Here is a 25,338-nt window from a genome sequence, read left to right as displayed (position 1 = left end):
TTGTTATTGGTAGAATTTGGAATTATATTGAAATTCTGTTCTATATATGAACCCCAGATTAAAAATTCCCTAGAAAAAGCTGAAGGGAACCATTCACATTTCAAGTAGTCAAGTAACAAGCTCAGATTTCTGTTTCACAAATACCACTCTGACAGCAGGCGCAAGAATGGGGTGTGTGGCGGGGGTGTGGAGAGCAGCTGCACAGGTGGGAGGATGTCCAGTGAACGGGCTTAGTGATAACTCAGATTGGATATGCGGCGGTGGGCTAATTTAAGACAGTAGCAGTGGGGTAAATAGATGGGGGGGCTGATTTGCTAGTCACTAACAGGCAGCAGCCTCGGGTCTTGGTGATGGTGGTTGATTTGCTAGTCACTAACAGGCAGCAGCAGCAGCCTCAGATCTTGGTGATGGGCGGGGGCGGAGGGCGGCTGTGTCACAGAGGGGCAGAACTGCAAGCAACTCTCTTGGTACCAGGGGCAAGCTGCGGAAAAGAGAACTCAGAGTTATGGGGGGTGGAGGGAAGACAGCACCTGGAGGAAACTCTCTCATGCCCCCAGCTCATCCTCCTACGAACTAGCCCTGGAATAATTAGGTGAATTTGAAAATGCCCTCCGTAGGCGGGCGTTCTATTCGGGGTTACCTGTGGCCTCCCCGGTCCTGGATTTCAGCCCTCCAGGGATTTCCTGAGTAGCTATTAATAATACAGAATCCCCTTTCCGGCGTAGGTCGGTAAGAAGCACTGCACAGAAATCTGATGCGAAGGGAGGTCTCCAAGTGGAGAGGGAGGTACCTTATAAATAATCACTAATCCCGTTGAGATATTAATTATTGATGTCAAGAAATCGGGCTTTTACATCTTTTTAAAAACTGTATCTTGAGGCCAGGCGCGGTGACTCAGGCCTGTAATCCCAGCACTTTGGGAAGCTGAGGCGGGCGGATCATGAGGTCAGGAATTCGAGACCAGCCTGGCCAACATGGTGAAACACCGTCTCTACTAAAAATACAAAAACTAGCCGGGCGTGGTGGCGCACGCCTGTAGTCCCAGCTACTCGGGAGTCTGAGGCAGGAGAATCGCTTGAATCCGGGAGGCAGAGGTTGCAGTGAGCCGAGATCCTACCACTGCCCTCCAGCCTGGGCGACAGTGCAAGACTCCGTTTCAAAAAAACAAACAAACAAAAAACGTGTCTTGAGTAGAATTTTAAAGTGAAGCGTTAAAATGTGGAGACTGAGCTATTTAGTAAATCCATTCTTCCCTTTGCAAAGCTGTAAAACATTTAAAACATCTGGCCAGGGTGACAGGGGCACAGAACGGGCGGACAGGAGGCCGTCAGCCAGCCTGTGGAGGGGTAGCCAAAGGGGCAGAAGCCCGCGTCAGCATCCTCCCAACCAGCCTCTGCCGAGTGAGTGCCGCGCGTGGCGAGCCGCGCACTCCCCATGCCGCTCTCCTGGCTGCTGGTACTCGCTCTTAGAGTTCTGCGCTAGCTCAGAGATAGGCTGGGAGCCGCAGAGGTGCGTGAGGTTTCACTACTGCATCCCAGGCCCCGCCCTTTAATCGGGATCTGGAAGGAGGAGCGCCGTGCGCGCTCGCGCCGGCGCGAGCGCTGAAGCTCCGCCCCCAGCTTCTACCTCCGGTTCTATCCCGGCGCTTCGCCCTTCCCCGCAGACCTCTGCCCCGGACCCATTTCCGAGGCGCGCCGCATGCGCCGCGCAACCCAGGCCACGAGCACGGGCGCGTGCGCACGTCAGCGCGCGCCCGCCCCCGACGCGAGGAGGCCCCGCCCTCCAGCCCCGCCCCGCTCGCTGGCCTGCCTCCTTCTGCTACCCTCCCGGCGCAGAGAACCCCGGCTGCCCAGCGCGCTCCGCGGTCATGGAGATCCCCGGGAGCCTGTGCAAGAAAGTCAAGCTGAGCAATAACGCGCAGAACTGGGTAAGTGGGGGAGGAAGGCGAGACGGCGAGGAGCGGAGAGGCTGTGGGAGCAGCTCATTATGGAGCCGCCGCCTCTCTCTCGCCTCCTCCGCATCCTTCCAGGAGCGCGGAGGTGGGTGCCGGGACCGCGGCGCCTCCGGACTGGGGCCGTGAGTGGTTGTGAGGCAGAGGGGCCCGGCGCAGGGTGGGGGTCTCGCCCTGGCTTGGCGCTGCGTGCTGTCCGGGCCACCGTTCTTGGGAAGAACGCCTCCCCTCCCCAGCGCCTGCACTCAGGTAAGACCCCCAGGAAAATCCTTCACACGTGAGCTGGCGGCTGCTGAAATCTCCGGGCGCTGAAACCTGCGGCTGCAGAAAGTGGAGCTTCCTGCATCCCTTGGAGTGGCCTGAAGATCTGCAGAGGAGGCGGAGGCGGGCGCCTTCGACGCGTTCTTGGTTTTTCTTGGCTTTGCCAGTGCGGTTGGCCCAGGTTTGGGTCCATCTCCATGTCTTTCCATTTCTGAGTTTCAGTGTGAAGGGAGAGTACCCAACAATGTGGTCATTCATGGGTTGAGACTGCCCTGAACTGAGGTTCTTTGTGTCTCTGTGTTAAATCGGAATGTTTAACAAGTAGGAGTTTTAAAGACTCCCTTCCTGGTGACAGTCAGGTGTGGGACCAGTCGTTTATAACGTTTAGTAACGACTGCCAGTTGACTTTGTAAAGTGGTGTGTCCTCATAACGTTGCTTACTTCCTTAATTTCTCTGTGATGAGAAACAGCCTTATCTTTCTTTGTAAGTGTGGAGCAGGGGAGGACCCATCTTTGGAGTCTGGAAAGGAACTGGTTTTAGGTTTAGATGGAAATGTAATTTCACAGTCCAATGAAATAATGAGGTTTAAATGCAATGTGTCCCAAAACGTTACTTGCCCTTGATGAATCAAAGAAAAAAAAAAAAGCAATTTCAGGCAAATGTTCTTTGGAAGTCATTAATTTACCACATCTGTTGTTATTGTTATCAAGAATTGTCTGCTGGTTCCTCTCTCCTTTTATTTAACTCTATAGATGGTAAGGAGGGGAAGGAGATTTAAAAGATGAATTAGAACCGTGGAAAGAGCACTGGACTCCTGGCCTGGTCTCTCTTCCCAGCTTTGCCATTTACTGACTGTGTGATCTTGAAGAAAGTCACTACTTTTTCGAACTTCAGTTGACTTAAGGGTATAATAGTATGTACTTCACGGGATTGTTCTGATGAACAAAGAAGACGGATCATGAGTTTGAAAGTGCAGTGAAACCACTGCCTTGAAACTGAGACTCAGTTTTGCTCCTGTTACCTTAAGGTATTTCATGGTTAGGGAAATAAGGTTGACTAACTTGGGTTATTTACAGATAATTTCTGTTACATTGTCCATTTATTTACTCATTTATTTATTAACATTTGCCACATGGTGCGTATTCTATGTAGAGACTTGTGCTAGACATGTGGTGAAAAACGTGGGACTTAAACTGCTTGCCTTCTGGTAGTTCATGGTCTGTGTTGGGGTTGTGACATTTGCCAACTGGTGAATATGTCTTTGTGGTCCACAGTGAGTGGCGTAAGACAGAAGTTTTATTGCAATCTAGAGGAGAGATTAGTTTCGCCTGGGCGTTTTGGGAGGGTTTATGGAGGAGCTCAGATTTCTGAGTCAGAGGGGAACTTCGTGGAGAAGTGTTGGGAATAAAAATTACTATTTTTTTACTCCAGGAACATTGACGAAACTTGTTTGACTGCTCTGGAGAGTTTTTGTTGGGAAGTGGAGGTAAGGTTGAATAGGGAGGCTGGGGCTACATGATGCTCTTATGTTTGGCTGCAGAGAAGACTTAATTCCGTGGGAGATTTTTGATGGGGCTAGAATTTTAAATTTTCTGATCCTTGTAAATTTTTTCTCTCCCTCATGAAACACCCGTCGTCTCTCCCTCTCTCATACTTAAATCAGCTTAATAGGCACAAGTGTGGAAGAACCCATACACCTTTAAAATTCCTATCACAGGATAAAATTGATAATCCAGGAAGAATGTTCTGCTGAAGAAGTCTAGACCCGGTAGGACCCAGATGGGGAAGCCCTGGAGACCAGACAAGGTTATAGTAAGGTTTAAATGAATTAATAGATTTGAAGCCTGCCCGGCACATGAGCACTATTTATGTTCTTGTTAATTCATCCAGTGTGAGGGGCTGAAGGGCTGGGGTAAGGTGGCAGTGGAACTAGAGGAGTAGCTGCATTAAAAACATTTAAGGAAGAGTAGAGAGAATCGACTAGATATAGGAGATGAAAAAGGGAGAAATTTTTTCTTTTTTTTTTTTGAGACGGAGTCTTGCTCTGTCGCCCAAGCTGGAGTGCAGTGGCGCGATCCTGGCTCACTGCAAGCTCCGCCTCCTGAGTTCACGCCATTCTCCTGTCCCAGCCTCCCGAGTAGCTGGGACTACAGGCGCCCGCCACCGCGCCCGGCTCATTTTTTGTATTTTTAGTAGAGACGGGGTTTCACCGTGGTCTCGATCTCCTGACCTTGTGATCCACCCGCCTCGGCCTCCCAAAGTGCTGGGATTACAAGCGTGAGCCACCGCGCCCGGCCTAAAAGGGAGAAATGTTAAAAGATGAACCTGAAGTTTTGGTCTGGGAAGTGGGGAGAAAGGTTGTTACCTGTGTGGAAATGGGGAAGTAAGTTGGGCATGGGGGTAAGGGTGATATTAGTTAAACACAAAGGAGAGTTTAGTGTGTGCCAGGAACGGTTTGAAGTGTTTTACCTATATTAACCCATTGAGTTTTTGTTACATTTCTGAGGGTGAATATCATGAGAGACAGTGATTAAAAGCTGGACCGTGGAGCTGACTGCCTGGGCTGACATCTGGACTCCACTATTTATTAACTATGTAACTTTTGGCTGGTCACTTAATTTCTCTGTGCCTCTGTGTGCTCATCTATAAAATGAAAATGATAGCCTCACAGAGATATTGTGACAATTAGACTTAGCTCTTACTATTATCATCCTCTATTACAATTAGTATTTCCATTTTATAGGTGACAAAACTGAGGCACAGAGGTGTCATGGAGCTTGTTAGTGGTGGACACATTTTAAACCTATTGCATTTGAGGGACAGCCTTAGTAGAGATAGTTTTAGAGGAAATATGAGCCATGTGTATAATTCAGCATTTACTAGATACCACATTAAAAAGTATAAAGTAACAGGTGAAATAAATTTCAGTAATATGTTTAATCTACTGTATCCCAAATACTATCATTTCAGTATGTTTTTCAATGTTAGTGTAAGTTCAACACTTATCATAATTAATAAAAAGTTATAAAAGTATGGAGTTTCTTTTTTTTTACAGTTAGTACACATTTCACTTCATACTATCCACATTTCAAATAGTAGGGACATGTGGATAACATAGTTACAGAAATTGAGTTGTGCTGAGGTTGGAAGTAAAGGTTTCATGGTTAAATTTGAGTTAAAGAGTATTAGGAAAATAAATGTGAGACTAAATATTAAGCTTTGGGTAATAGCTCCTGTTAAGGATTAGGTAAAGGAAATGTACGCATGGGAGACAATAGGCAAAGAGATGGGAAAATGTAGTCTTTCAGCTCTGGGAAACGGTTAGAATTATAGAAAGTTAAAGTTGTCCATATACCTGTGAGAATACTGAAGAAAAACCAAGAAATTGACTTACTCTTGGAGCTGCCTCTTACTTCAGTCTGATAAAGCATCAGATATAATGAATATCATTTTCTTTTTCTTTTTTTTTTTTTTGAGACGGAGTCTCGCTCTGCTGCCCGGGCTGGAGTGCAGTGGCCGGATCTCAGCTCACTGCAAGCTCCGCCTCCCGGGTTCCCGCCATTCTCCTGCCTCAGCCTCCCGAGTAGCTGGGACTACAGGCGCCGCCACCTCGCCCGGCTAGTTTTTTGTATTTTTTAATAGAGACGGGGTTTCACCGTGTTAGCCAGGATGGTCTCGATCTCCTGACCTCGTGATCCGCCCGTCTCGGCCTCCCAAAGTGCTGGGATTACAGGCTTGAGCCACCGCGCCCGGCCATGAATATCATTTTCTATCCAATTGAATCTTTCTCCAGTGGGACCAGTTTTCATCTGCCCTTGGGGATGTGTTAGTTGGACTGAGGGAAGTTTGGGACACTCAGTTCAGGCCCAGATGTCATTTACCCATTTTGTAGAATCATATTGGGCTGAGTCCCTTGTTGGATCTGCCTTACAGTGGAGTAGGGTGCTAAGAGATGTTTTTGAAACCGGGCACGACATTAAGAAGCATATACGGTCTCTCTCTGGTTTGCTTTTCCATTCGCCTCTTACAACTCCCTGAATTTCCATAGCTCCAGCCCAACTTTCCATCCATATCATACATCCTCATGGTTTTACACAAGCCTTTCCTTCTCCCTGGGATGCCTATTACCCTTTATCAGGGGCTGAAATGTTCAGAGCCTTGGACCATTTTACCTTAACTGTGTGAAATGTGTGGCCCTCATAGATACATATATTCACTTGCTCATGGGCTGAATTGTTTGTGCTCTTCTGCATTATGTTGCGTTCTCTCTGCTAATATGTATCTTGTAATCATATTTCATTATAGATGTTTTGTATCTATACCAAACTTTTCCTGATATAACAGAATTGGGGATAAGGGGCAGGATGCAAAGTAGCTCGGTAGCTCTGATACTGAAATCCTTAGATAATTCATTAGTATCTTAAAAAAGCTTAAGTAAGGGAATAAGCTCCGTGTGTGGGAGGATTCAGATTACAGTTTTGTCACTTACCATCTGGGTGATCTTGGGAACATTATTTAACCCCTCCATCTCTCAATATCCTCGTCTGTAATGAGATAATAAAACATACCTCACAGTGAGGCTAATGGTGCATACCATATGGGATTATAGTGAAGTTTAAAGAAATTAATATATTTATAAAACTATGGTTCCTGGCACATGAGTACTATTCTTGTTCTTATTATTTATTAGTTCATCAAATATTTAACATTTACTTTGTGCCTTTGTTCCAGGTCCTGAGGATGCAGTGGTAAAAAGACAGAGAAGGGTCCTGTTTTATGGGTATTACGTTCTACCTGAGAGAGAGTTAATTAAACCAAATAAATGGATGAAGTAATTCCCCCTTTTACCAATTCTATCTTTCCCAAACAGCTTGTCTCCTTATATGTGGATCTTTTTCATAGAAGGCCAGCAGCCCCTTGTGGATTTAGCTGAACACTCAGGTGATACAGAAATGAAATAAGGACACAGAAGTGGAACACACAGCCAAACAAGAGGCCAATATACTTGTCCTTCAGAGCATTTGCCTGGGTGTGGTCAGGGGCAGGCATTGGTCTTTTATATCCCCCACCCCCAGGTTTAACAGAGAATTATCTTTCTACTCTGGCAAGATGATACTAAAAAATTGCCTGATGAAAAGGGAAACTTAAACTTCTACCAACAACAGCAATAAGACGAATGATAGTAAGGTCTAGATCTGTGTTGTCCAGTTCACGATCCACTTGTGGCAATTGAAATTTAATGAATATTAAGTAAGTAAAAAATTCCGTTTGTTAGTTGCAATAACCACATTTCAAGAGCTGCATATGTGGTTAGTGGCCACAGGAATTGGACAGCGCAGTATAGAACATTTTCATCATCTCAGGAAGCTCTGTTGGACAGTACAGATCTAGATGAAGCTTTGTGATGGCTGCCAGTTTTTTTTTTCTACTTATCTGTGTGTTTATGTATTAGGGTATTTTTACTCTGTTCCCAAGAACGGGTAATTTCTAGAGTCAGTGGCTACTTTGAAATTTTAGTTTTGGGCGGTTTTGCACCTTGGCTTCTGGTAACGTGTCCAGCAGTATTAGCCTCCCCTTAGTGTAGTTGCTTCTTCAGATTTGAAATGTCAATATACTTCCCAGCCTGGGTGTGTTACATTGAATTTTGAGGAGTAGTTCTCTACTTTAGTGGTTCTCAATCACGTGAGATTTTACCAGCCCTAGGGGGCATTTGGCAGTTCTGGAGACATTTTTGGTTATTCTACTTGTGTATGGAGGGGGATAATTCTTCTAACATCTATTGGAAAAGATTTCTTAAAAAACCTAAATGTCTAAATTCTTAAATCTGAAACGCAAATGTAAAATCCAATTAAAAAATCCAATTGATGTGGCCTTTTTTCCCCCCATCAGCCTGGAAGTTGCCATTTCTTACTCTGAGATGGATCGGTTACTCATAGCATACCAATAACAAGACAGGAAAACCCCAATCCTGAATTGTTTTGAAATCAGATTAAGTAATTAGTTCAAATAAAGGGAATGACTTTTCTTTTTGGTATTCATGTAAGTGATAGTAAAGAGAATGTTCTCAGGGAGACTATTGCAGTGGCTATAGAGACATCTGCAATGGAGTTTTGCTGTAGGGGAGAAAGATTGGGCTCAGTTCCAAACACAATGAGGAAAAGTGGGAATTTATGGTGAGGGAGCGGTATGGGGGTCAGTGGATGGAAAATTACTAAGAGAGGAAACATTAAAAATTAGGGAGTATTCTGAGTAAAACGATTTAACAGGGTTCTTGCTGAAGGCAGGCAGGCCAAGGTGATCAGGCATCATCTGGGGGATGGTGCAGCTTGAGTTCGGTCAGCTGTCAAGGATGGGGGATTTCTGCTAAAATTAGACTCTTGAAGACATGCCCAAGGATAGGGGCCCAGTTGAAAAAGGGTTCAGAAGGAGCCTGCCTAGTTTGATCAAGGAGAGAAATCTTGCCAGTGATAATCGTTTCTGTGACATATCTTTTCCTAAAGACACAGTTAAATTTTAACTGAATAATGATGGTAGAAATACCAGACATTGTGTAGAGAAATTCAGTGTCTGTCTTTGGATGAATGCAGCCATTGCGCAGGCTGTTTTCTCTTATTGTTCTCTCTAGTTACGTTGATGCTTGCAGACCTTCCCTCTGCTTTTGTCTTTCATATTTTTTTTTCTTTTTGTTTGAGACAGTCTTGCTCTGTGTGGTGGTCTTGTCTGTGTGGTGGTGCGACCTTGGCTCACTGTAACCTCCACCTCACTGGTTCAAGTGATTCTCCTGCCTCAGCCTCCCGAGTAGCTGGGACTACAGGTGTGTACCACCATGCCAAACTAGTTTTTGTATTTTTAGTAGAGACGAGATTTTACCATGTTGGTCAGGATGGTCTTGATCTCTTGACCTCGTGATCTGCCTGCCTCAGCGTCCGAAAGTGCTGGGATTAGCACTGTGCCCGACCTGTCTTTCATATTTTTAAGTGTACAGTTCAGTGGTTTTTAGTGTAGCCAGAGTTGTACAGCCATCACCAGAATCTAATTTTAGAATATTTACATATCCCCAAAAAGAAACCTTATACCCATTAGTAGTCGTTCCCCAGGCTCTACATTTTCTCCTAGCCCCTGACAACCAATAATGTACTTTCTGTCTCTATGGATTATGCTGTTGTGGGCTTTCCTAGAAATGAAATTATATATCTATGGCCTTTTGTATCTGGCTTTTGTCACCTCGGATAATGTTTTCAAGCTTCATCCGTGTTACAACATCTATCAACTAGCCTTACCAAGATGGTGAAACCTCGTCTCTGCTAAAAATACAAAAAAAATTAGCCATGCATGGTAGCATGCACCTGTAATCCCAGCTACTCGGGAGGCGGAGGCAGGAGAATCACTTGAACTAGGAGGCGAAGGTTGGACTGAGCTAAGATCACGCCACTGCACTCCATCCTGGGCAACAGGGCAAGACTCCTATTTTTTTTTTTAAATAGTTCATTCAATATATGGTTGAAGAAAATCCCGTTGTATGGATAATAATACATCTTTTTTTTTTCCCGCCCTGAGATGGAGTCTCGCTCTGTCGCCTGGCTGGAGTGCAGTGGCACAATCTCGGCTCACTGCAGCCTTCGCATCCCTGGTTCAAGCTATTCTCCTGCCTCAGCCTTCTGGGTAGCTGGGATTAAAGGCACGTGCCACCATGCCCGGCTAATTTTTACATTTTGAGTAGAGACGGGGTTTCACAATGTTGGCCAGGATGGTCTCCATCTCCTGACCTCATGATCCACCTGCTTCCGCCTCCCAAAGTGCTGGGATTACAGGCGTGAGCCACCACGCCCGGCCACATCTTCTTTATTCATCAGTTGGTGGACATTTAGGTTGTTCCTACTTTTTGGCTTTCATGAATAAATGCTATGAACATTTGTGTATAAGTTTTTGTGGATACTTTTATGTGGTTTTAATAGTTAATTTCAACCTTTGAGGTGGACATTAGTGTATTTTGGTTCCCCAGTCTCTGAACCTCCCTTGTATGTGTGGTGAATGCCTCACTGTGTGGTAGGAGACACGGTCTGTTACAGATTAGTGATTTCTTTATTTACCTATGTGTAACTAGTTCCTTTTACGAAATGTTTTTGTTTTTGTTTTTGTTGTGTCCTGAGTGTCTAGAAAGGATCAAACGACAAATAATGAATGAACAGATAGTCCCAGGCCCATTCTGACTTCTAGGAGTGTCTTAGGGCCAAAATTCCCAGCTGAAGGTAATGGAATGGAGGGCCTTTCCATTAAAGGTACGGATATAAAAACCTATTACATATTTAAAAGTTCTTTAATCTTCAACAGAATAGTTGGAGAGCCGTAATGTGTATGCAGAGTGTATGCATGACAGATGGTAGTGATGAGATAAACATGCTAGTAACTCAGTCCTGATTCAGGAGGTCTGTAGTAGGGCCTGAGATTTGCTTCCTAATAAGCAGCCAGGCCATGCCAGTGTTGCCACACAACATATTTTGTAGTAGCAAAGTTTTAAGAGTAGCCTTTTCAAGTTGTTTTCTCAACATCCTCCAGGGTTGTAGGATCTTCACTTGCTTTTTATCATTGACTTGTTAATATTTACAAGATTAATTTTAGTTGTCAGTTAATTCTGTGAACTAAAGGTTTTAATTATCAAGAACTCTGTGAACTAAAGATTTCTTTTCATTTTATTCTACAGTCTCTTATCCATATTGTTACTATCTCTTCAGTTTTATCCATATTGTGTCTTGGGACATAAAAGAAGGGTACCTGTTGCCATTTCAGGGATTTCTCATTGAGTAATACACTGTTTAGCAGTTAGTTTAGGGTGGGTGGTAGGATGGATGAAAGATGTTGAAGTCCAGAATTATGCTTAGTATTTGGTATATGCTTTGTGTCTTTATAAATTTCACTTAAAAATGCACAATTCTTTATAAAATCATGAAAAATTCACAAAATCTGAAATTCTCTAAATAGCATCACAGAGAAGTTGATTTTCTTATAGGCAAGTGGATAAAATAACAAAATGGCCATGTGGAAATTAGGATGTGTCAAAAAGGGCCACTTGTGTGGTTGACGAGGACGGAAGTTTGTAGTATGTACAGAAAATGCATACTACAAATATCAGAGGCCATGCAATGTTAGCCTAGTGACAGGACTGTTAGTCATTTAGTTCTAAATGTAGAAAGTATTAAATGGTCTTGGAAAGAATTGTTCCATTTCTGCTAGATTTAAGGTTTCCAAGTATCAGTCATCATTTCATTTGCAAGATACGCAGAGAAAACAAACCATACTTTAAATGTCTTGTATCTAACATTTATGAGTACTAACTAGAAACAAAGGAGGTTGGGCATCGTGGAAAATATGGATAATTCTAACTCACTGTAAAGAACATGGCTGTGCTTTGGTCAAGGATAGGCCGAGGTAAACATCCAGAATGACTCAGCGAGTCTACAGCGCAGGTGTTTAACTCCACTTGTTATCACAGTCATGTAGCCATGCCATAAGAAGACTCATCATTTGGCTCTAAGCCACTATTGTCTGTAAAAGGTATAAGTGCCCTACTGACATTGTATGGGTGCACTTGCCCCCAGAGAAGGAGAGAGAGAGCTGGAGCTGTCCATCTTTGCAGATGGATAGGAGTGAGCCAGGACACAGCTCGGCTCGCTCACACCCAGAGAGAGAGACAGATTTAAGATGCTGACCCTGAAGGGAGAGCTGGCCACGTAGCTGTGTGTGGGAGCTGCTGGACTAAGCAGTCGAGACAAGGCAAACTGTGAGAGAGCTAATGTGAGTGGGCTGCTGATGAGAGAGCTGCTGAATAAAACTACCTTCCACCTCCCTATGCCCCTGAGTGTTCTGTCAGCTATCTGCTCATCCACTTACTCCCTTTGGACCTCAGCATGAACTGAAACCTGACCCCAAGCAGGACACTCATAGTCCTTGACCTACTTTCCTGAGGAAGTAAAAATATATAGGCACAAGAAGATACCTGAATGTATTAATGGTACATAAATAACAAAAGAATGATATGGGCAGTAAATGTTACAGGGACTTCCTAGGTACACATACTTACACCGAGCCAGATTATATATATATATACACACACACACATATTTATGTGTGTATATGTATATGTATATATGTGTGTATATATACGTGTGTGTATATACATATTTCTACAAAGCACCCAGACTATGAAGCAGTAACCTTGGTTTCTCCTGTGTGTGGAAACTAGGGCACAGAAGACTCAGTATAGAAATATACTTTTTAAAAAAAATTCCAACCCAGGGAGCCAAGAATAGAAATTTAGAGGTGAAAGGAACTCAGTCACTCTCAGCCCTTAATGAGTCATTAATGTCATGTTTCCTCAGCAGAATTATAGAAAGGATTTGGCTGAAGTGGATGCAGAAGGAAGGAAAGGGGAAGTAGAAGTAGAAGTGCCATGCAGAGTCTATAAATTCAGTCATAAGTCTACCACTTTGCAATTCTGTAACCACCCAATGTGTTCCTTTTGCCTGCTGCCCACAGGCAAATTTATCAAGACAGGGTAATTTCAGTAGAGAAAGAGTTTAATTCATGCAGAGCCAGCTGAACAGAAGACTTTTATTATTGAACAAATCAGCCTCCCTCAAAATTTGGAGGCCAGGGTTTTTTAAGGATAGTTTGGTTGGCAAGGGAATGGGTGCAGCTAATTCGTTGGGGATGTAATCATAGGGGTGTGGAAAATAGTCCTACTGTGTTAAGTCCACTTCTGGGTGGAAGCACACAGGTGGTTGGTAGGTCCAGGTGGAGCCATTGGTAGTTAGAAATGCAAAAACCTGAAAAGACATCTCAAAAGGCCAATCTTAGATTCTACAGTAGTGATGTTTCCTGCAGGAGTAACTGGGGAAGTTGAAAATCTCGTGACTTCTGAAACAGTGACTGGTAATCATTTATGTTTACACGTTAGGAGAATTCAGGCTCCTCTCATCTCCTAACCTGGTGGTCTTTTATTAGCTTTAAAAGATGGTTTACTTTTGGGGAAGTACTATTATCATTTAAACTAAAAACTAAATTTCTCCCAAAGTTAGCTTGGCCCAAACCCAGCAATACCTAAGGGCAGTTTGGAGGTTCAAGGCAAGATGGGGGTTGGTTAGATCAGGTCTTTTTCACTGTTACAATTTTCTCACAATTTTTCAAAGGCTGTTTCAATTCCGGTAGTTTTATAAAAGTGCTGTTTGATTTACTCTGAAAAACTGGAAGGTAGGACAATGTGGCAATTTTTTAAAGTTTATTTTTTAATATGAAAAATACCGTTAAAAACTTTAGCCAAATTAAATTTAAAAGAGTTTGAGCAAAGAATGATTTGTGAATTAGGCAGCCTCCTGAGTTGGTGCGGCTGCATGGTGGAAGATTTATGGGCAGAAGGAGGAAAGTGGTGTACAGAAAATGGAAGTGAGGTCCAGAAACAACTGGATTGGTTATAGCTCAGCATTTGGCTTATTTGAACATGCTTTGAACAATTGGCCACGTTTGATTGGCCAAAACTCAGTGATTGGCGCAAGTGTGGCTACAGTCTGTTTATTATCTCCAGCTAGGTTACAGTTTACTACATATGGAGAAACCTTTGGGCTGAACTTAAAATATGTAAAGAGGAAGCGTTAACTTTAACTTGATTTAACAATATCAAACATACATAAACAAAAAAATCTCCTTATATCCAGAGTACTACGTTTGCTGCCAGAATCTTTTTAAATGTAGGAGGCAAGAAACTGAGGGAGCATTCTTTTTAGAGATTAAAACAGACGGTCTCTACTTACCCTGTGTGTATTTTTTCTCAACCATATTCTCAGCAGTTTATAGTTTGACGGATAATTTTTATACATTCTAGCTTGATTTGATAAGAAAAGCAGAAGATATTTTACAGGACCAAAATCAATTAAAATTCATTAGATACATGTTTCTTCTTGTCTAAAGAGCAAAGTAACTTGGAAAAATCCTCAAACAAAACGACCAAACCAAACAAGTTCTACCAGTATAGGCAGCAAAATGTGTATAGCACCTTCCTCAATTCCCTTTTAGCAGAGACCTTAGCTCCCTTTTCCTCCTTAGCCAGTATTGATGGGAGCTAAAACTAAAGAGGTGCCACTGCTTCTCAAGATATACAAATGTCTACTTCTGAAGCCCTTTTTTTTAAGTTCTTGGAAGTGTAGAACTGGTAAGTTGTATTTGCTTCATCAGTTTATTGAAAAGAAATGAATCTAGAGACTCATATTACAGTTTTTTGTAAGCGATTATTAAATATGTAAAAGTATTTTATTGGAAATAAAGTATTAATAATTGTATAAATAATTATTGTTAATGAGATGAGTAGATGGAAAGGGGTGCAGCTTTTGTGGCATACCTATTGAAAGAATTGTCAAATTATCCCTTTGGTCCCAGAGGATTTTTTAGGCACTGGTAATGATAAGAAGATTCAGATGTGTGGGAGATGGCATTCCTGCTGTACAGGATTGTGAAGGGGAAGATAGGAAAAGAGACCCTTAATCTCATGGAAGTTGAAGATTTGGATAGAAATTTAATTCCTTAAAAATCAAATCTGTGTTTTGGTGGAGGTCAGCCAAATGATAGAATGGGACTTCCCAGTGCTTGTCTTCCCAAATAAACATTAATTGAACAACTATTCTTGCACAAAAATACCTTAATAAGAGCTAAGGAAGCCAGGTAAGAGATGACAGCACCTGCATGTAGCAGAGAAATCAGAAAAAACACATCGAAGAGAGTAGAAAGAACAGTTTTACATGATCTATATCACTGCCCCCAGCCTGCCACGTGAGGCAGCACAATGTGGAGAAAGACACCCTTTGCTTAGAGGAGGGAGAGGGCAGTGAGCATAAGATTTTGTCTCGGAACCCAATACCAGGCCCACCCCAGTGAAACCCAGTGCCAGGCAGGTCCCCACAACCCCAGACTCCAGGCTTCTACCCATGGATTGAGCCTCCAAGCCTATGCTGGTACTAAGCAGGATTCTGCAGCCCCAGGTTCCAGCTCCTCCGACCCCCACCACCAGGCCAGACCCAATTGACTCAAGTTTTAGACTTGTCTTAGGGCCAGGCTGGCCCCAGTGTCCCTGGGCTCAGAGCTCCCTTTAGTACCAGGTTGGCTCCCGCAGGTAGGCACCTGTGGATACAGGTTCCAAGCTGTCCCAGCTTCAGGCCTTCTCCAGGTTTCAGACCAGATGAGAGCCAGGTTGGCCCACACAGCCCTGGGTGTCAGGTCTGCCCCAATACAAGGCCATTCCCTGTGGCCCTACCCTCCAGGCCGGCTACTGCAACCCCATACTTGAGAGACCCAGGGTTTCAGTACCATCCCAATACATCTTAGCACTGGACCAGCCCCCATGGACCCAGGCTGTAGGACCATTTCTGTGGACCCAGGTTCCAGGCCAGCACCCACATGCCGAGCATCTAGGCCAGCCCCCATGGCTTCAGAGCAGGTCCTATGATTCTAGGTAGGCTTCAGACCAACCCCTGTAGACCTAGGCCTCCACATCTGCTCCAGCACCAGCTGAGCTCTGCCTACCTGCTGACCCAGATACCAGGCCAGCCTCCCAGAGGACTCCAGCAGCAAGCCTGCTTGTGCACCATGCCAGATGGCCTCCCCAAATTCTCTGGACAGGCTGACTGGTGAAGTGCTTCCCAGATGAAGCCAGCCTACAAAGACTGGAATAAGTTCCTATCTCTTCATTGTACAGATATTGGTATAAGACAACAAGAAATGTGAAAAAACAAGGAGACTTAATACTACCAAAAGTATCACTGACCTTTCAGTGGCTGACTCAAAAGAAATGGAGATTCATGAACTGCCTGAAAAATTAAAAAATAATTGTTTAAGGAAGCTAGCAAACCTCAATAAAATAGAAATAATTCAATGTACTCTGGAAAACAGTAGATGAGCAACGTGAGAAATTTAACAGATTGAAATTGTTTAAAAAATAAAAAATTATAAAGCTGAAAAATGTAATGAATAAAATGAAAAATACAATAGAGAGCATCCATAGAAGAACTGATCAAGCAAAGTAATCTGTACTTGAAGACAGATTTCTTACATAGAGGAGGAAAAAGAAGAATGAAAAGTAATGGAGAAAGCTTACAGGATTTATAGGACAGTATCAAAAGTGCAAAAAGTCGAGGTATAGGAGTTCAAGGAGAAGAGAAAGACAAAGGGTTACAAAGCTTATTTAAATAAATAACAACAGAAAACTTTCCAAATCTGGGGAAAGGTATAAATAAGTACAGGAAGATCAAAAGTTCTAATCAGATTCAATCCAAACAAGACTGTATCAGGACATATAGTTAAACTGTCAAAAATAAAAGAGGATTCTGAAAGCAGCTAGAGAAAAGAAGCAAATCACATATAAGGGAGTTCCAAAAATGCTAGCAGCAGACTTTTCAGCAGAAACTTTATAGTCCAGGAGAGAGTGGGGTGACATGTTCAAAGTGTTGAAGGAAAAAAAACCCGGTCAACCAAGAATACTGTATTCAACAATGCTGTAATTCACAAAGAGAAACATAAAGACTTGCCCAGACAACGCTAAGGGAGTTCATCACTACCAGACATGTCTCAAAAGAAACATTAAAGGGAGTTCTCCAAGCTGAAATAAAAGGATGCTAATTAGTAACAAGAAAGTATAAAACTCACTGTTAAAAAGAAAATCCACAGTCAAGTTCAAAATTAATACTGTAATTGTCGTGTCAATAATTTATATCTCTAGTGTGAACATTAAAAGACTACTAACAATAATGACAATAATTTGTTAAGGGATGTCTTCACTGTCGAGTTCTATCAAACGTTTAAAGAAGGATTAATGCCAGTCTGTATTAGTCTGTTTTCACACTGCTATAAAGAACTCCCTGAGACTGGGTAAATTATAAAGAAAACAGGTTTAATTGACTCACAGTTCTGCATGGCTGGGGAGGCCCCAGGAAACTTACAAACATGGCAGAAGGTGAAGAGGAAGCAGGGCACATCTTACATGGTGGCAGGAGAGAGAGAACAAGGGCGGAAGTGCCACACTTTTGAACTATCAAATCTTGTGAGAACTCACTATCATGAGAGCAGCATGGGAGGAAGCGCCCCCATGATCCAATCACCACCTACAATGTTGCTCCCTCCACACATGGAGATTACAGTTTGAGATGAGATTTGTGTGGGGACACATAGCCAAACCATATCACCATTTTTTCTTAAACTCTTCCAAAAAACTGAAGAGGAAATACTTCCAAATTTATTTTATGAGGCCAACATTACCCTGATATCAAAGCCACAAAAGGACACTAGAAGAAAAAATCACAGGCCAGCATCCCTGATGAACATAGATGCGGAAATCCTGAACACATAGTAGCAAACTGAATTATATGGCACATTAAAGGACCATTCCTTGTTACCAAGTGGGATTTATTTCAGGGATGCAAGGATGGTTCAACATAGGCAATTTTTTTTTTTTTTTTTTTTTTTGAGATGGAGTTTTGCTTTTGTCACCCAGGCTGGAGTGCAATGGCATGATCTTGGCTCGCTGCAACCTCCACCTCCTGGGTTCAAGCAATTCTCCTGCCTCAGCCTTCTGAGTAGCTGGGACTACAGGCGCATGCCACCATGCCTGGCTAATTTTTGTATTTTTAGTAGAGATGGGGTTTCTCCACATTGACCTGGCTGGTCTCAAACTCCTGACCTCAGGTGATCCACCTGCCTCAGCCTCCAAAGTGCTCGGATTAGTGGTGTGAGCCACCATGCCTGGCTAACATATGCAAATTAATAAAGGTGATGCACCACACTAACAGAATGTAGAGTGACAAACCTATGATCATCTCAATAGATGCAGAAAAATTATTTGAAAGAATTCATTAACTTCTTATGATAAAAACTCAACAAATTAGGAAAAGAAGGAATGTACTTCAGTGCAGTAAGGACTATATATTTCAAGCCCACAACTGACATCATACTCAATGGAAAAACAGAAAAAGTTGAAAGCTTTCCCTCTAAAATGAGGAACACAACAAGGGTGCCCACTCTTACCACTTCTATTCAGCATAGTACTGGAGGTCCTAGACAGAGCACTTAGACAAGAGAAATAAAAGGCATCCAAATGGAAAAGTAGAAGTTAAATTGTTCCTGTTTGCAAATGACATGGTTTTAAATATGTGGAAAACCCTAAAGATTTCACCAAAAGACTGTTAGAATAAATAAATTCAGTGAAGACGCAGAATACAAAGTCAACATTAGAAAACCAGTAGTGTTTTTATATACTAACAATGAAGTACCTATAAAAGAAAGAAAACAATCTCATTTATAGTAGCTACTAGAAAAATAAAATACTTGGGAATACATTTAACCAAGGAAGGAAGATACCTGTATACTGAAAACTGTAAAACATTGATGAAAATAATTGAAGACAGAAATAAATGGAAACATTATATGTGTTCATGGATTGAAAGAATTAATATTGTTAAAATGTCCATACTACTTAAAGAGATCTACAGATTCAATGCAATCCCTATAAAAAGTCCAAGGATTCTTCACAGAAATAGAAAAAGCAATTCTAAAATTTATATGGAAAGCAATTGTAAAAATCTGTATGGAACAAAAGATCCCAGATAACCAAAGCAATTGAGCAAAAATAACAAAGTGGGAGGCATTATTACATTACTTGACTTTGAAACATACTCTGAAGCGGTAGTAATCAAAACAGCATGATACAGTCGTAAAAACAGACATATAAACCATAGAACAGAGCAGAAAGCCCAGATACAAGTATATGGATTTATATTTAATTGATTTTTGGCAAAGGTGCCAAGGATACATGATGGGGAGAGGACAGTCTCCAATAAATGGTGTTGGGAAAACTGGATATCTGCATGAAGAAGAATGAAGTTAGACCCTTATCTCACCTCATCTTTAAAAAAAAAAAAAACTCAAAGTGAATTAAAGATTTACATGTAAGACCAGAAACTCTAAAATTGCTAGAGAAAAGTAGGGAAAAAGTTTTATGACACTAGTTTAGGCAGTGATTTTTTTTTTTTTTTTTTTTTTGGATATGACTCCAAAAGTACAGGCAACAAACATGAAAATAGACAGATGGGAGTACATCAAACTAAAAATCAGCTGTACAGCAAAGGAAGCAATCAACAGAGTGAAGAGACAACCTACAGAATGGGAGAATATATTTCCAAACCATACATCTGATGAGAGGTTAATATCCAGAATAGGAAGCCAAACAACTCAATGGCAAGAAAACAATGCAATTAAAAAATGGGCAAAGGATCTGAATAGACATTCCTAAAAAGAAGATAGACAAATAGCCAACATGTATACGAAAAAAGGCTCACCTTCTCTAATCATCGGCTCAACTTCTCTAATCATCAGGGAAGTGCAATTAAAACCACAATGAACTACCACTTCACACCTGTTAGAATGGCTATTATAAAAAAGACAGAAGTGTTGGTGAGGATGTGAGAAAAGAAAATCCTAGTATGCTGTTGCAGGAATATTAGTATAGCCATTATGGAAATCAATATGGAGGTTCCTAAAAAAATTAGAAGTAGAACTACCATATGATCCAGCAATCCGAGTACTAGGTATATAATGAAAGGATGTGAAATCAGTATGTGGAGTAGATATTTGCATTCTCATGTTACTTGCAAATTGCAGCACTATTTGCCATAGTCAAGATATGAAATCAGCCTAAGTGCTCATCAGTTGGTAAATGGATAAAAAAAGTGGTATATTTACACAGTGGGATACTATTCAGTCTTGAAAATGATAAAAATCCTTTTGTTTATCAGCACATGGATGACAAAATATTAAGTGAAATAAGCCAGGCACAGAAAGAGAAATACCATATGATCTCACTTACATGTGGAATCTGAAAAAGTTGAACCTGTAGAAGTAGAGAGTGAATGGTGTTTATCAGGGACTGTGAGGTTTGGGGTGGAGTGGGGGTCGAGGAGGATGGTTGGAGGAGATGTTGATTAGAGGGTACAAAATTTTATTTAGATACAAGGAATAAATTTGAAAGATCTATTGTATAACATGGTAATGATAATAACAATGTATTTCTGAAAATGCTGCTATGGACATGTATATACAAGTTTTATTTGGTCATATGTTTTCATTTCTTGTGAGTATAATGTAGGCGTGGGATTGTTTGGTCATATGATAACTCTATATTGAGCATTTTGAGGGGCTGTCATTTTCTAAAATGACTGTACTGTTTTATATTCCCAACAACCAATGTATGAGGATTCCAATATTTCCATATCCTCACTGGTACTTGTTATTATCTGTCTTTATTACAGCTATCCTAGTGGGTGTGAAGTGGTATCTTATTGTGGTTTTGGTTTGCATTTCCCTGGTGGCTAATGATGTTGAATATTATTTAAATAATGTGGCTTATTGACCATTTGTATATCTTTTTTGGAGGAAAGCCTGTTCAGATACTTTGAGGCCTATGTAATTTTATACTTTTTTTTTTTTTTTTTTTTTAAGCAGCTTTGGGAGAACATGAAGTTACAACCAGTGCATTCTACTTTATTCATGTCAGAAGTAGCTATCTCATGATACCCATAGGCATCTCTTTCACACTTTCTTTGGGAGTCTACTCAAATATCACCTTCTTAGCATTTCTTGATCGTCCTCTCTAAAGAGGCACTCTTTCCCCATCTCTGTTTGCTTTTTTACCTATTTTATTTTTCTGCAGTGCACTTACCGCTCTCTGATGTTGTAATTAAGTTTTATTGGTTTATGTTGTTCCCCAGTGGGATGTAGGCTAATTGAGGATAGTGGTCTTGTTTTGCTCACTTGGCATACTAGTAGGACCTCAGTAGATACTGTCTGAATGGATGAATGAATAAATGAATGTGTGAAAAGACTAGGCTCTGGAGTCTGCCACTCACTAGTTTTGGAATCTCGAGCAAGTTATTTACCGTTTCTCGGATTTAAAATCTTCATCTGTGAAACCTTAGTAGGAAGAGTACTTATGTCATTGGGTTGCTGTGAGGATTAAATCAGTTGGCATGTGTAAAGCAGTAAACACTATGCCAGTACTCTAAGGAAAAAAAAAACTGTTTTATATTTTTCTTTGCTTTTGGCATGTTGCATGGAGTTTTGTCTGTTTGCAAGCAATATATGTTTGCCTTTTAAAGGACTCATGTAAACTAGAATTTTTTTTTTCTTTTTTTTCTAGGGAATGCAGAGAGCAACCAACGTCACCTACCAAGCCCATCATGTCAGCAGGAACAAGAGAGGTCAGGTGGTGGGGACCAGAGGTGGCTTTCGTGGTTGCACAGTTTGGCTAACAGGTATGGTCAAGAGAGATAAAGCAATTTATTTTAAAAATAGTGCATATAGGTAACCTTGGACTAGGCATAGGCATATTTAAATTTCGAGCTCTGTTCTTGTATTTGGAGCATCATGACGTATAACTGACATAGTTGCTTAATAACATTTCTTGTAATTTTTTTTGTTCTTTTATAGGATTGCTGTTAAATAAAGGTAAAAACCACAATGCACCTTAAAACTACTTTTTCATAGATACTACATTACATTCTACACACTTCTGAGTGCAAATAAGATCCAGATTCTGCTCTAAGAAGCTAACAGTGAAAACCATATACGTCTTAGTTTATTTTATGCTGTTATAACAGAATACCAGAGACTGGGTAATTTATATGAATAGAAATGTATTTCTGATAGTTCTGGAGGCTGAGAAGTCCAAGATTGAGGGACTAGCATCTGGCGAGGGCCTTCTTGCTATGTCTGTAATATGGCAGAAGGAGTCACATGGTGAGTAAGAGCAAAAGATTGAATTCACAGCCTCAATCCCTTTTATAGATGGATTATTCCATTAATGAGGGTGGAGTCCTCATGACTTAAACACCTCCATTAGACCGCATCATTCAACACTGTTGCATTGAGGATTAAGTTTCCAACACGTGAACTCTGAGAGACACATTCAAACCATAGCATGGTATAACCAGAAAAAATGAGTGGTAAGAATTTTCACAAAGTGAATTTCTATTATTCAGCTTTTGTTTGGCCTTTGATTGTTTCTATTGTGTTGGTTTCCATAGAGTCTGTCCTTTGGTCTAGTCATAGCAGGCTGGTGAGTGACTGAATTGATACAGATTTTGAAGTAGCTTTAAAAATGATGGATGCTTTCACTTCTATGAATTATATTTAAAATTTTGATACATTTTGCCACATTGCCCACTAAAATTTTATCCCAATTTACTCTCCTACCAGCAGTATGGGAGGGTGTTTATTTCCCAGTGTCTTTGTCAACAGTGGTTGTTACCAGTTCTTAAAAATTTGTGCTGATTGGCAAAAAAGTTACTGTTTTTTTAATCATGTTTCATTTTTAGACAGGTCTGTTTGTTTTTGTATGAAAGCAGATACACTCTCACATTCTTCCCATTTCTTCATTCTTAATTCCAGACAGTTGTTAAATTGTTACATTTTTATTGCCAAGGTTTATAGTACTTAATGGGTCAGTAGTTGGTAGCTCACCATTGGTTCTCTTACTATGATATGTTCACTCACAAGCTCTTTATTTGAATGGTCTTAATTGTCTGTATTTCCTTGTTAAATAATTTTTGCAAGGTGGCCTTCCATTAGGTTCTGAACTCCTGGAGGTTTTATGTTTGAGAAAGTCTGACTATCTTTTATGCCAACTTGGCTGGGTAAAATATATATTTGGTTCATACTTTCTTGGTCTTGGAATTTTAAAAACAGTACTCTGTTGTCTTCTGGTATTAAATGTTTTTGAAGAAGTGTGAGTCTAATAAGCTTTTTCTTTTTAGGAGCTTTCCTTTTTTCATCTGGATGACTAAGGAATTGTTTATTTCCCTGTAAAAATACAGGGAAATAGAGGCTTTTGTCTTTCTCAATTAGGTCCTTATCTGCAGTTGATTTTTGTGTATAGTGTGAGGTACAGATTCATTTTCGTTTTTTTCCATGTGACTGATCACTTGTCCCAAGAACATAGATTGATGAGGGTATCTTTTTTATCTGATCTGCAGTGTCTGCTCTGTTATCAGGTCTCCACTTACGTGTGGGCCCTCTGCTCTGTCCCACTGATGTATTTGTTCCTCTGTTAATGCCACATTTCTTAGTTACTATATTTTTATAAGTCTTGAAAGACACTGGAGTAAGTCCTCTTACCTTGTTCTTCATCAGCAGTGTTGCCTTTTTTTTTCCATTATGACTTCCTTTTTTTTTTTTTTTTTTTTTTCTGGCTGTTAGTGTTGTGTGAATCTTGTAATAGATTTAACCAATTCCCCAGAACTCTGTTGTTATTTAGTTTGGGATTGCATTGTATCTAAGGTTAATTTTGGGGGAAAATTGATCTTTAGAATATTGGGTACTCTTTTTCTTAAACATAGTATTTTCCATTTATTTCATCACTAATGATACTTATAAATAAAGCTTATCTGATTTTTTGGTACTTACTCTATGGTCTACTATGTAATAAGTTTTCAGTCATCACCTTGCCCTGACCCTATGCCTTCCTCAATTGGGACAGGATGGCTACAGTTGGCTGGAGTTGGTATTTCCCTTCCCCCAGGTCAGTTAGGTTCCAATAAAACCTCAGCAGTTTAGGCTTTGGTTAAATAGTTTCTCCTGAGTTCAGTCCTTGTTAAAAAAAATCTGGTGCTCTGGTATATTTCAGAATGGACGCACTTGGGGATTTTTCTTCAGTACTTACTGTGAGAACCTGATTGAGCTCCTGGAGGTGAAACTCTCAGTGTTGTGGGGACCTCCCTGTAACTAGGTTCCTTTGAAATTTTTAACTCTCAGACTTGTCCACACTGAGCCTTAATTCATTCATCAATTATAGTTTAGGTTTTTCTGTGTGACCCTGGTTCCCACAGCACTTTTCCCCACAGTGAGTTTCTCCTCCAGTCAATCGTCACTCCCTGCATTTGCCTGTCTCCCCATTCATGGGGGCAGTGGTTTGCCCCTTGTCCTCCCCTCATTGACGGATCCAAGAAGAGTTATTCTGTTCAGGTTTTTACTTGTTCGGATGTAATGGTGACTTTCAAGCTCCTTCCATGTGGACCTGGAAAACTTGTAGTTTTCATAAATGTGTATTTGAAAAGAATATGTATTCCCCTGCTGTATGCAGTATTCTGTATAATAGATTAAACTTGTCAGTTGTGGTGTCAAATCTTCTGTAGCCTTCATATGTATATGTTTTTTGATAATGATGTTGGACATGGAAGTCAAGATTTGTTTTTTTCTTGCAATTCAGGTGCTTAACCTGGATCTGCCCAAGGTATTGAGTGATTTTTGTATACTGTTTTGCTAGACATGGTTCACTTTTTATCAGATTTTATTTTAGGGAAATTTTGTTGTTTTGTGTTTCTACATTAATGGGTTGGTATGTTAACTTCCCAGGGCTCTCATAACAAATATACCACAAAATGGGAGGGAGAAATTTATTCTCCCACAGTTCTAGAGGCTAGAAGTTTGAAATTAAGTTTGTGGTGAGGTTGATTCCTCTGGTAAGTGCTGAGGGAGAATCTGTTCTGTTCCCCTCTTAGCTTCTGCTGGGGCTGGCAGTCCTTGGTGTGTGGACGGATCACTCCAATCTCTACTTTTGTCATATAGCCTTGTAGTAACACCAGCTGTTGGATTTAGGGTCCACCCTAATCCAGTATGACTTTCTCTTAATTTAACTTTGATTGTGTTTGTAAAGACTCTATTTTCAGATAAGGTCACCTTCTGAGGTTCTGGGTGGACATGAATATTTGGGGAACACTATTCAACCCAGTAGAACTGGTTTCTATTCTTCAGGTATACCAGTTATCTGTATCTTAGATTTGGATTGCTTATCTTGTATTACCAATTTCCTCTGACTGCTCTGTTGACTGTAATTATTAACTGAAACTGTTTATGTCAGTAATTCAATTTCAACAGTGCTTATTCTTTGTTTCAAATTAAATATGCACTTAAAACATATAAATACACATGTATGTATGAACAGACACGTTTATTATAATTTAGGTTGTTTTTGTTGTATAAAAGTTTAGAGTTTCAGATTTTTTTCCCCTGATACTTGGTGCTCAATTGGTGGTTAAAAACA

General features: G+C 41.0%; 1 protein-coding gene across 1 annotated transcript in view; it reads left to right on the top strand.

Moving 5' to 3' along the window:
* Positions 1-1,623: 1,623 nt before the first annotated feature.
* Positions 1,624-25,338, top strand: part of PAPSS1 (3'-phosphoadenosine 5'-phosphosulfate synthase 1) — a 113,290-nt gene continuing 89,575 nt past the window's right edge. Inside the window, exons 1-2 of the mRNA XM_011989804.1 lie at positions 1,624-1,927; positions 21,439-21,553. Coding sequence (XP_011845194.1) covers positions 1,868-1,927; positions 21,439-21,553 — 175 coding nt within the window. The 5' untranslated portion in view covers positions 1,624-1,867. The remainder of the gene's footprint in view (positions 1,928-21,438; positions 21,554-25,338) is intronic.

This window comes from Mandrillus leucophaeus, unplaced genomic scaffold, assembly GCF_000951045.1.
Source record: "Mandrillus leucophaeus isolate KB7577 unplaced genomic scaffold, Mleu.le_1.0 Scaffold364, whole genome shotgun sequence".
NCBI classification, from domain to species: domain Eukaryota; kingdom Metazoa; phylum Chordata; class Mammalia; order Primates; family Cercopithecidae; genus Mandrillus; species Mandrillus leucophaeus.
This window is presented reverse-complemented; position numbering and strand designations above follow the sequence as displayed.